The sequence below is a fragment of the Myripristis murdjan genome, chromosome 10, assembly GCF_902150065.1.
Source record: "Myripristis murdjan chromosome 10, fMyrMur1.1, whole genome shotgun sequence".
NCBI classification, from domain to species: domain Eukaryota; kingdom Metazoa; phylum Chordata; class Actinopteri; order Holocentriformes; family Holocentridae; genus Myripristis; species Myripristis murdjan.
The window spans coordinates 33,096,433-33,110,026 of NC_043989.1; the positions used below are offsets into that span (position 1 = coordinate 33,096,433).

Here is a 13,594-nt window from a genome sequence, read left to right on the forward strand (position 1 = left end):
GGTCTTAGATTTTGGTAGGGTAAAACGACCTTCAACAGCATGTCTAGTTGAATAACTGTGTGCCTCAGACCTAAGAGACAATTTTTCATGAATAGTGACAGGAAATTTTGAAGTAATGACATTCTTGATAAAAATTATTAATAAGTACAATAATCTATTTTTCACATCTAACCAACGTAACGATTCATGCATTTTAGATACATTGGTTCTCCATTCACAGGATAGAGCAACTCATGCTGCTTTATTCTGGACCAGCTGCAATTTCATAATATTACTCTTATTATAGGGCAATAGTCCAAGTTAGATAGGACCAAGGCTTCGATCACCTGTTTAACAAGTTGGTGGGTTAGATATTTTGCGCATCTTTTAACCAGTGCTAAGGCATTTCCCATTTTGGTCACCACCTTTTGTATATGTTTGTTCCATGATAGCTTGTTGTCAGTGATGACTCCCAGCAATTTAACTTCCTCTACTTGATTAATCACCGTATTATTGAAAATGAGATTAAGCTTTGGCTTAGACCGCAATGAGTGATCTGTACCAACAACTATACAATTAGTTTTAGTCACATTTAAAATGAGCTTATTATTTTTTATCCAGTCTACCACCATAGTCATCTCTCTGGTTAGATTAGCATTTAATTCTTCAATTGTTGCTGCAGCCAGATAAACTGTTGAGTCATCAGCATACATTGAGATGCAAGCTTTCTCTAGTACTAATGGAAGGTCATTTGTGAAAATGGAGTATAGGAGTGACCCCAGGCAACTGCCTTGAGGCACACCATGCTTCACATCTATAATGTTTGAACAGCTTCCATTAAAGTAAACTAGTTGTTTCCTCTCACTTAGGTAGCTGTTTATCCAGGAAAAGCAGACTGAGTGAAACCATAATAATTCATTTTTTCAATAATAAGTGACAGGTTGTTGCTGTGACACCACCTGACCATGAAAAAGATTTCAGTGAGAATACCAAAGTCAAGTGCAGTAGAGTAGAATAGACTGAAGGACAAATTTTTCCTCCATAAAAGCCTTAATAAAATAGAAGCGAATCAGTTGCTTATATTACTGAGCAAGTAAATAAATTTATTTATAGCACCTTTCAGTTACAAAATGCCTCACAAAATGACAAATAAATTACAATATAAACAGATAGCATATAAGACACACAACAGTAAGAAGCAATACAAAAGTTAAATGAAAGTTAAACACAAGCACTAAACTGGTGAGTAGTTAGCTTCTTTTAAAACTATCCAGAGAGTCAACAGGCTGCAAAGTCAAAGGGACAACATTCCACAGTCTAGGGGGAACCTCTGTGAAAGCTCAATCACCCTTCGTTTTTTAGCACAGCTCTGTTCATGGTGAATAGGAGGAATACAAATGTTGTGCTGCATAATGTCTGCAGATAGAACTGCAGCATCCAGTGAAAATAAACAATAGCATAGGAATTCAGCAGCAGAGGTCTGAGTACATTGTCAATGGAATAGAATAATAATGAAAAGCCAAAACAATGCATAAACAATGGAAAATGGAAAATGGAAAAATCACAAATCTTGTGTTCTGCATATACAGTGCTCAAAAAGTTTGTGTTGTACATGTATCTTATCCCCTTCAGATTCCGGGTGACGCATACTGACAAGAAGCTCCAGGGAGGTCCTAATGCATTGGTCATTTCGGGAGACAATCTGGACCAATCCCAGGACAATGAAGAGCAGAAGGACGTCATGGTGGACAGGAAGGAGGGAGGCTACAACCTAATGAACATGTTCAAAGATGTGCGACCGACTCCAGAAAGCTCTAATGGGGCTCCTGTGAATGTGGGGAAACGCAAAAAGAGTGTGGTAATATTTGGACAGAGGCGGAGCAGCGATCCTGCTGGTGTGAAATTGGCAACCTTGCCTGGAGGGACAGGTAGGGAGACTGGGGGTGTTAAATTTGGGATTCAGCAGCAGCCTGTGGTGTTGGAAGAATCATTGCAGGCTTCTCATCTGGCAGATAATGCTGTTGTCAGGCCTGAAGCTGGGACTGAAACTGGTTCCAAAACTCAAACTGCATCTGGGCCCACACAGTCATCACCTTTACTTGAGGCCAAAACTTTTGGCTCTGCAGCTAAGTCTCCCTCCTCTCAAACTCAAATGCAAGCCCATGATTTAAGCTGCCTTCCTGAGGTTGGCCCCAATCCTGAACTTCATGCGAGCCTTACAAACAAATCATCAGATAGGAATACACCAGTTCCTGCCCCTACTTCTCTTCCTATTCCATGTCCGGTTCAGGAGGAGAAAAAGCAAGAGGTTAATTCTCCTGGGCCTTTGCAGACTTCTACACCCATTGCCCCGGCACCTGGATCGATTACAGGTTTTACTCCTATCCTTTCTGCCCCTCAGCTTGAACCCTGTTCTAGTGCAGGTCCTCCAGCTGCCCATACTCCTCCTGGTCCCAGCTCCACCCCCAGCCCAGATCTCAATCCAGATCTTAGAGCTAGCCTAGCTTCAGTAAGCCTAGGTTCATCCACTCCCTCTTCATTCCTCATCAAAACCCCATCATCGGTCTCTTCACTGAAAACTCCTACCTCACCGCCAGTGCTCACACCAAGCCCTAAACTACCACACAGCTTTAAAGGTACCCCTTCTGAAAACACAAAATCTGCTTCGCTCTCTCCTTCCCCTGCCAGCACTCCTAGCCTTAAACTGTCCTCAGTCCCAGTGATGCCTAGCCAATCTCCTATCCCACCATTAAGCCTAGGGAAAAGCCCTAGCCCATTACCAGCCTATACTCCCTCCCCTGTTCTTCCTTCCAGCCCTAAACTTACCACCATGCCAATATCGCAACAAACAATGTCTTCTTCTGCAGTTCCCCCAACCCACTCTCTTGGAAGTTCACCTCGTCTTACTGTGCGGTCAGATAGCGTGGCCTCCTTAAAATCTTCGACTGAAGGACATGTGGCTACAGCCCCTAAATCTTCAACAGAAATGGAGCTTGAGGGAACCACAACATTAAAGCCTGATGAAAAGACAGGCTCAGTGACGGTTGGGATTCTCAAAAAGACAAACGTGATGGGAGATTTTAAGGGTGCTGCCCCCTCTGATAAGCTTTCTGAAGACAGACTGAGCAGTTTGCCTCCATCACCTTCCACCCCAGTGTTTCCCTCCTCTTCCCTAGGGAGCAGAATAAGCACTGTCAAAGCCAGCCCCAATAGTCAGAGAGAGTTTTCTGTTGTTACTATGGTGGAAGAGGAAAAGCCCTCTGTTTCAACAGAAAGCCAGACAGGGGAGACTTCTGAACTTGGGACTACAGGTGGACAAAAAGAAGACCCATCCACAGCATTGGTTGGATTGACAGTAAGTCAGGACAAGGATGACATGGTGGAAATGGAAGATATACAAGACTGCAAGGTAAAACAGTAAAACACAGGAAAGACAAAATTAGAGAAAGGAGTTGAAGAGGAAAGTGGTGCATATTCACCAAAGCAAGGACTGAAAAGGTCTGTCTCACATCTAGATTGTTGGGAGAGCAAGGCAATGTGAAATTCAAACTTTACCCTGGCAGCAGAAATAAAGAAATAAAGGGTCAAGTCTCAGCAAATGCGAGGAAAATTGATTGAGATAAGAACTAAGAGGGTAGAGAGACTAAAATAACAAAGATGAGAGCCAGCAAACAGCAGAAAACTCACACCTCCCATGAATAAATGGACGAAAAAAAGCAATAAAATAAAGCAAGTGTGATCATGCCTTTAAACCCACCAGTTAGTATAAAAATTCATGCATCTAGACTGGACTGGCTGATTAACTAACTTACTGGCATATATATTGACTTAGTTAAAGGAAAAATTCCCCTCTCTTTCTTGTTCCGTGTTATATATTATCAGTTTGCAAAGTCCATTGTATTCTTTGAGTTGTTTTTGTGGGAGGTGTTGTTATCTACTTTTTTAGTGTATTTACTTTACCTCAACTACTTTGTCTACTTCTTCACTTAAATGATCATTATCCAGATATAGCTAGCTACCCAAGTAGTTTGTGCTCATTGGGAATGTCTATGATGGCAGCTGTGGCCTCACTCAAAATGCAGTAGTTTGTGGAGGTATTGCATTCTCATATATTGAGCTTCCCATTGACTGTCAGATGCTCCGACCTCTGAGCTGTATTTTCCCACTTCTGTGCTGAATTCCATTGCAACTGACAGCGACACCTGCAGAAAGACAGAAAAACTTTGATCTGTCCACTGGCACCAGATGACACACTAAAGAGAGTCGATGAAGATAGCTATCCACTAATGTTAACTAGGCTAGCTGCAGCTAGTAATCTTTACTGCTGGTGTTATCTCCATTTATCAGATTAAAAGAATGCACTGCTATAAATCTATATTATCTTAAAATAATGACGACAGAGAATGCGAGGCTGAAGTTGATTGTGTTTTCGCAACACATTATTGTGATGTCATTTTTGACGTGATTTATGGGTATTCTGGCAAACTCAGAGCTTTCTGCTGTTCTCTGCTATTTTGACATGGAGTTCCAACTTAACTGGCCTTTCATAGCACTTTTCCATTGACAAAATCGGATTTATCCTCGTTCTGAGTTCCATGGAAAGCTGGGTATTGAGGCTGTTCTTGATAGAAAACTGGTATGCTTCTTCTGCAGTGGATTTTCATCCTGTATGCTTGGAGATTGGTGGGCTGATTTTTTGACTGGTTACTAGTTGGTTCCTCATTGCTTTGTGCTTGACTGAATAGACCAGCTGGCTAGCTGATTAATTGGACACCCAGCATTTCTGCACTGACTGATTAGCTAATAGATTAGCTGGTGGGTTGGAGGTCTCAGAAGGATGTGGTGTTGAAAACAGGGACATCAACAAGCCTGTCAGTGCTCTGGCATCAGCTGTGTTATTGTGTCCCTTGGGTGAAGTCCAGTGGATACTATGGACTGACTGTGATCATCCACCGCCATGATGTTTTTTTTGTGAATGCTCCTGAGGCCACAGTTATTGATTTTTTCAGTGTTTGGTATGGACATGGGTTGTGGTTAGGCGACAACACCTATCGATTTTCATTGCCATAAAAACTACTTTGGCAAAAACTAATTTGGGGAAAGCCCCTAAACTTGGGAGGTACACCCATGTGGTCGTGAGCAACTGAACATTCTACTTAATATGGTAACGATGGTGCTTATTTATTGTTGTATAAATGTGTCAGTGACTTGGGCAGTGCTGGCACCTCTTAATCACCCATATTTATCCTCCTGCTTTTAAAACAAGATTAACAACACAAACACGCAGGGAGCAATAGCCACTTCTACTCTGTTGCTATTATATACAGCATACCTACTACATTCTGACCAAAATTAAATCAAAGCCTTAGAGTTGCTGTAGGAAATGGTGGACTTTTCTTATCTGGGAAAGATTCAGCTAACTACTGCGGCGATGGCCATGTTCCTCTGGACATGTTCATGCAAATTAATTTTCTCTGTTGGCATCAAGGTGTCATGATTTTACCTGTTTGTAAAACCACCCACTATTCTAAATCAGTCATTCCCCCTGTAATTCTACGACAGCTAAATGTGCCGTACATCTTTCACCATGGCCATTGTTCTTCAAGGTTTTTATCTGATCTTTTCATTGTATTTATCAACTTTATTTATCAATATTATTTTTAAATTTTATGTCATTCCAATGTTATTCCATTATTTAGCTCGCTTGTATTTTTCTTTTTCTTTTCTTTTTTTTTTTTTTTTTGGCTGTATATTGTATTATTTACCTGTTTGTTTGTATGTTGCTGAGTTTTGTGTACAAGCTACTTGAAAGAAAGTGCCCCTTGTGGGATTAATAAAGTTGTCTGTATTGTAACTAGTCTTTAGTCTTACCAAGTCAAAATAGTCCCAAGTATAACCATTGGACTTTGGACTAGTTCTGTATTTATACCAGCAGGTCTGTGTACATTTTGATAATGGATGAAATACAACATTATAGAAACAAGAAATCAATTTGTTTTTAAAGGATGAGGAACTGAAAAATAAAACACAAGCTTGATTTCATGTGGAAAGTTTGTTTTCTGCATGAAAACAGAAAAAAAAACAGAACTGATCTTTTCCAATTGCCTTATTTAAAATTACAAAGCCATAGCACAACTTGATTTTTGACTTTGCCCTATTGAAAAGTTGTTTCCTGCATTGGAAAAAAAAATCAGCTTGGATTTTGGTTTTCCGTTAAGATATTGATACAAGAATATGTCTCAAAATCTCCCCTCACTTTCAGTATTAGTATCACTGTTTTTTTCCTTTAGGGATAATCTAGAAATCAAGCCATGTTTGTTTTGTGTCTATAAAAGATGCAAAGAGAAGTTGATTTTTTCATCCTGTTAAAAAAAATTAGTCACTGAATCAGTTTCTTCAGTGTTGTATTTCATCCAGGATTTACAGTATCAGAACTTCCACAGACTCCAGTACACCAACCATCCACTGGAAGGAAAAGTGTGTGTTCTATGTAGTGACTAAGGGCTGTTCCAACATTAGTGGAACCAGTTGCTGCATTCCCTATAATTAAAAGAACACAATTTGTCACGCTTATCATCCCTAAGTCATCCCAATACTTTGGACTAATTCTGATTGGCTCTTATACCAGTATAGCCAGTATAACCAGCCATTTCATCTAGGATATCCCCCATGTAACAACAAAACAAGGACTGCTGTAATCCATCATTACCCATCAGTATATTCATAGATTTTGGAGCCACTTATACCAATGTAATATGTAGCTACACGAACATTTCTACTAGAGCTGAAATAATCAGTCAATTAATTGATTAATCAACCAACAGAAAACTAACTGATTATAAATTTGATAATCAATCAATTGTTTTAGTCATTTATCAAGTACAAATTCCAAACATTTGCTAGTTATAGCTTCACATGTGCTAAGAATCTGTTGTTTCTGTTTCTTTTAGCGTCTTTACAAAATGCAAACAAACCTGAGTCATCTAGGAACAAAACATAGACTAAATGTAGAAGGGAGGTTGTCCCTCACACTGTACGGGTCTACCTCCATTTTATATGTCATTACAAAATTTTAAATTAAAAATGTTTTTTTGCCTACTGCTCAGACTAAGCAAGCATTTTGAAGACAATGGTTTGGGCGTGATAAGAATTTGTCATTAGTTTTAACATTTTATACATGAAATGAATAATTGAAAAAAAATTGGCAGCTTAATCAACAGTGAAAAGATTTATTAAATACAGCCCTAACGTCTGCATTTGTTCTGCTGTTATTCCTATTGTTATGTATTGGCAAAACAGTGCTTTACCTCCCCATCAGCATGACACCCTGCACTCAGTAGCAGGGTGTCTTTGGGTCGTGACGCCCTCGACAGCTTTGAAGAACAGTATTCATGTGTTTCACATGATGTCACTGTGCGTTCCCAGCACCATCTTATGGACCTACTGGAACAATGCACCTGGGATATCTGTAATAGGATGTCTTTTATTATCCAAAAAAAAGTAAAGAATAAGAAGTAATTGGCAACCATACACATTTATCAAACTGTTTAGTATCTTTTGTTGAATCTAATGATGACAGCGTTAAAGCAGTTTGATGTGACGACCTTCAAGCGTTCATTCCAACAGTTTCAATCAGACATACACATGTTGTTTAACAATCTGTGTAGTGTCTTTTGCTGAATCTAACAATATCAGATTCAAAGTAATTGCAGTTCCGCTTTTCATGCTACGACGTTGAGAAGCTGGTGACACCATGTTCGACACAGATTTTGCTTGCAGCAGCCACTTACAGTCACCTTGGCGCTGGTCACAAATATGGTGCCTGCAACAAGCGAGAGACATCAGAGAAACCCATAAATTGGCAATGGAGAGGAGATATCTCAACAAAATGAATGCATGTCACTTTCTTGTTCTTGAAATATTGTGTATATTTTATGCCATGCCATTACTCTGTATCTTCATTCAGTTGCTGCTGGAAGATATGATGCCCTGTCAAAGTTGTCAGATGGATCACTGGCTGCTGAGTCTCTGATCTAGCCCTATATTTAACCAGTATAAGCTGTATACTCTTGTACCAGTGTAACCAGTCGCTTCAACCAGGACATTTCTTGTAGCGATAAAACACTGCTTAATATTTCTGTCAACGCAGGAACCACTGCCATCATGTGGCATCCTCAGCTGTGTATGGGAGCTCTGGCAGCAAGTAAAGACAATATAATCACAGACTTTTTACTCATGATTGTATTGTTGACCAGTATATGCCAGGACATCACATGGGATGGGAATGAAAAAAGAACCTGACACAGTGCAGAGAAATTGTACTCTCCACACACTAAACTCTGGAAACGAGAAGAGAAGCTGTGCGACCTCAAAAGAAGCAATCAAAAACTGTCTCAAGCTGTGAAACTTAAAAATAATGTATTTTAAAGTATGATGTGTATTTTTAAGTATATGGAGTATTTTAAACTATGACTTGTGAAGCTTCTACAGCAAATAATTGACAGGTGATAATATGTACATTGCTAGCTATGGTAGAAATCTCCTGTGTGGTTCCTTTTCAAATGCTGTATAGAAGAACACACGCGTGAATATGTTGTGACAGAAAACAAACCTGGAACCAGTTGCCAGACCATTCCTCCTGGAAGCTGGAAATCCCAACAGTGATTTCTACCATAGTTCCAGAGGTATGGTGTTCTGCTTGTGTATAATGCTCTACATTTCAGCTTCACTGTGTGTCTGTATTGTCTCTATTTATATGACTGCTACAATAGAAATAAGACAATTACCTACACAACATCGAGTTTTACCCAAAGTAGAGAGTGTAAGCTAAAATGATCTCACATCTGAAGGCTTCACAGATATTCAGTACAGTCCATTTCAACATAACTTAAAGGGATAGTTCTGTCTGGATGCTCAAAGTGTGAACTGTCAGCCACCTGACATTTAGGTTGATTTAACGCCTTAATCCACTTAATCCAAAATGTTGGGTTTCTCATGGAAAGAATGTGCACAGACAAAATGTTGGATGTTTGAGAAAACACACACAAGGTACTCATGTGCCTGAAAGGTACTCATGTACCTTTTATGAGTACCCTTCAAGCGAGAGGAAAAAAGAAGCAGCTAGCACATGCGTAAATGTGTTCAATGATGAAAACAAATGATACTAAACTCAAGCAGTCGACCTCTGTGCTGGCTACTGCTGCTCTGGTGCAGGGTGATACAGGAAGTGCAAAAACGACCAAAACTTTCCAAATGTTACTAACAGCAAAAATACAGCTATAAACAGTGATTTGAGCAAAACTATTGTCTGCACTTCTGTAATAGTAGTGTATGCATTTTAGTTTCACAAAGTGACATCTGTTAAATGATGATCTTCTTTGGGTGGATTAAGGGAGTTAGTTTTCAGAATGTTAGCTGGGGGGAAGTCCACCTCAGTGGCAGGAGGCTAACAGTTAGCATTTGGAGCATCCAGCCAGTATCCAGCACTCAGTAACAATGAGAGCAACATAGCAGCACTACTGCAGCACTACTACAGTTATCATACGAAAAGTTATGCACAAATCTTTGTGCATATTCCTACGAATTTCCAGCAGCACAAGCGATCAGCGCGCATGCGCGAGCCCCGAAGCCAGAGCCTTAAGAAAAATGGTGGACATTCCTTTTATTCTGAGTGGAAAATGCAATATTTTAAGAGAGCTTATGCATTCAAATGCGTTTTGATAACATTTCTAGCAGGAAATGTGCATTTTATTTCCAAAATCTTCGTTCAGTTAATGTATATGATGTTTACTTTGTTAGTTATTACGAAGATTCTTTCAGGTTTCTATCGTTGCTATGGCTGTTGCTATGGACACTACCACTATCGCTGATGCAGCTTCCGCTCGGAAGTATTGTCCTCACTGTCACCGTGGAAATCTGGGGAGGGAGACGTGGGGTTAACCTGCTCTCACAGAAATCCGTGAAATGAGCATGACCTCCTAATAACGCATTGTTTTAATCATAGGTTTCTATGGTTTTAATTCCTTGTGGTCACCACACAAACGGTGTTCACTGAAAGTCAGCGAGATTCCGTGACGTCACGCTGTGGGTGGTGGTTCATAGATCCCGGAAGTGCAAATTTAATCGATATTCCGGAAAAAGTCTGATTATTAGCCATAACGTTGTAACCATCCAAGGCAGACTTACCACGAGCTATGAGGATGTGTAACGATGGCATGTGCTTCATCCGAGTCCACAAGTCCCGTATAATATCAACTTTATTTTAAGAAAACACGTTTTATTTGCAATGTCATATCACGGAGAAGCACTACATTACCCATAATCCTAGTGGTTATCAGCGACGTGTCTGATTTGACTTTCATCAATAAAGTCAATAAAGTGTAATAAAGTGCATGAAAGTTGATAATATGCTGATATGTTACGCCATTGAACACAACCCTTTCAGTCAGCGAAACAGAGCGGGTGGAAAAACCGCGGAAACACGTCAAAATAGCACTAAAGATTTATATATATATATATATATTTTATTTTTCTTAACACATCTTTATTCATGATATAAACATAGGCTACATGTTAAGGTTATACTTTTGCTGTTGAAAAACTACCGCATGTATGTTTTTTAAACCTAATTTCAAAACTTTTCCCCTAACCCAGAAGAGGCGTACCAGGACTACAATCTGCGCGGAGTTGCAACACACAGAGATGTCCTGCGCCATAGATTTTGTAGTTCTAATATGTTATGTCTATTATATGATGTTGTGATCACTAATTTTTCAATTTTCATTATAGTTTTTGGGTGTGGAAAGAACGCCTGTTTGGTCAGATTTTATTTTATTTTTCTTAAGATAGAGAAATCATGTTTTTTCCATGTTTTGACACTAGTCAGTGGCGCCCCCTATTGGTTCGCCATCGTGCATGATAGTAGAGGTCAAGAGCTTTCCAAAAATGTTGACCCCATGTCTGTGCCATTTTTTGTTGCTGCACTGTAAGCCTTTAAAAGTGTCTCAGGTGGCCATATTAAGTTAATGGGAAAATATGAAATATGAAACACTGAGTATTTTAAGGGGAAAATAAGCTTTCAAATGGTCCAAATTGAAAAGTATGACTGTGTATAAGACTAACATCAGTATTCTAAATAAATTTGGCTATTAAATACCCCCTTAAAGAAGTTTGACTGATTTTATCAAGCTTGGCCCTAAAAGAGGTCTGTAGATGTACACCTGAGACAGCCTTGGCTTGGAGCAAGATGAAAAACAGACTTTGTCATAGAACAACAATGAAGACATCGTTTGAAAGGTCTTGACCTATGGAGTAACATATCTCAGTGTGAGACCAGTGGGCAGTTCCTGCTCCTCAGGAATGCCCTTTGAACCTTGCACCTGAGACACTTTTAAAGGCTTACAGTGCAGCAACAAAAAATGGCACAGACATGGGGCCAACATTTGGAAAGCTCTTGACCTCTACTGTCATGCCCGATGGCGAACCAATAGGGGGCGCCACTGACTAGTGTCAAAACATGGAAAAAAACATGATTTCTCTATCTTAAGAAAAAATAAAATAAAATCTGACCAAACAGGCATTCTTCCCATACCCAAAAACTGTAATGAAAATTAGTGATCACAACATCACATAATAGACATAACATATTAGAACTACAAAATCTATGGCGCAGGACACCTCTGTGTGTTGCAACTCCGCACAGATTGTAGTCCTGGTACGCCTCTTCCGGGTTAGGGGAAAAGTTTTGAAATTAGGTTTAAAAAACATACATACGGTAGTTTTTCAACACCAAAACTATAACCTTAACATGTAGCCTATGTTTATATCACGAATAAAGATGTGTTATGAAAAATAAAAAAATATATATAAATCTTTAGTGCTATTTTGACGTGTTTCCGTGTTTTTTCTGTTTCGCTGACTGAAAGGGTTGTGTTCAATGGCGTAACATATCAGCATATTATCAACTTTCATGCACTTTATTACACTTAATTGACTTTATTGATGAAAGTCAAATCAGACACGTCGCTGATAAACACTAGGATTATGGGTAATGTAGTGCTTCTCCGTGATATGACATTGCAAATAAAATGTGTTTTCTTAAAATAAAGTTGATATTATACGGGACTTGTGGACTCGGCTGAAGCACATGCCATCGTTACACATCCTCATAGCTCGTGGTAAGTCTGCCTCGGATGGTTACAACGTTATGGCTAATAATCAGACTTTTTCCGGAATATCGATTAAATTTGCACTTCCGGGATCTATGAACCGCCAACCACAGCGTGACGTCACGGATCCTCGCCGACTTTCAGTGGACATTGTTTGTGTGGTGACCACACGGAATTAAAACCATAGAAATCTATGATTAAAACAGGTCACGTGCGAGGAGCACGCAATGCGGTATTAAGAGGTCGTGCTCATTTCACAGATTTCTGTGAGAGCAGGTTAACCCCACGCCTCCCTCCCCAGATTTCCACGGTGACAGTGAGGACAATACTTCCGAGCGGAAGCTGCATCAGCGATAGTGGTAGTGTCCATAGCAACAGCCATAGCAATGATAGAAACCTGAAAGAATCTTCGTAATAACTAACAAAGTAAACATCATATACATTAACTGAACGAAGATTTTGGAAATAAAATGCACATTTCCCGCTAGAAATGTTATCAAAGCGCATTTGAATGCATAAGCTATCTTAAAATATTGCATTTTCCACTGAGAATAAAAGGAATGTCCGCCATTTATTTTGTTTTCACAGAAAGACCAGCCTGCAGGACATAGGTCACGTGATCACAACTTTCTGGTTCACAATTTCGTGGGTTATATATGAATTATAGTGCAATACTTTTCGTAGGAATTTGTACGAATACTGAATGAGAACAGCCTGAATAATATCACATTTTTCAAAATGGGTGCACTATCCCTTTAAGACTCTTTCACTAGAGACTGTAGAATATGGAGGAAGTTTACCAGACACAGTTCAAAAGTTTAAAGTCAGAGGTTAACATTTCCCAGCCTTCATGGTAAAGAAACTGGGAGGTCTCTACTTTTCTGACCCAGTTTTCTCTCCCTCTCTGTTCTGTCTTGTTCTTTTCCTCTCTCATTCTCTCTTTTTTCTCAGTCTGATTAGTGGAAAGAATGTCTTCATCACATGAAGAGATCACTGCGTCTATTTTAAGTTCAAATATTATCCTGCCAAAACTGCTGTTTGTCATCTTAAGCCCAAACCTTTGACTTTCAAATTCTTCTCTTTTTCCCATGTGTGACATTTTTTACATGTTTATAATAGCTGTTTTTTTTTGTTTTTGTTTTTGTTTTTGTTTTTTCATTTACGATTGGGATCCTGATGTATTTATACATAATATGTGTCAGTTTTTTTTTTTTGTTGTTTTTTTTTTGTTTTTTTCCACTGTAGCCATGATCAGATTCAAAACTATTGGTTGTAGAGCACCTACCCCCTCACACACTTAAAGAGTGCAGTGTGTTTCCATCACCCAGCTTGATCAGGATGTGTTATCTAATTATTTGTGAGTATATGTAAGAACAATTTTTTTTTCAACACACTGTGCAGGAGTAGTGTGTATGTTGTGTTAAGACATATTGAAAAACAACACAAAA

The 13,594-nt window shown here is 39.2% G+C and overlaps 1 protein-coding gene across 1 annotated transcript in view; it reads left to right on the forward strand.

The window, feature by feature from the left end:
* Nucleotides 1-6,000, forward strand: part of rell2 (RELT like 2) — a 40,253-nt gene extending 34,253 nt beyond the window's left edge. Inside the window, exon 9 of the mRNA XM_030062752.1 lies at nucleotides 1,612-6,000. Coding sequence (XP_029918612.1) covers nucleotides 1,612-3,400 — 1,789 coding nt within the window. The 3' untranslated portion in view covers nucleotides 3,401-6,000. The remainder of the gene's footprint in view (nucleotides 1-1,611) is intronic.
* The last annotated feature ends 7,594 nt before the right edge of the window (nucleotides 6,001-13,594 follow it).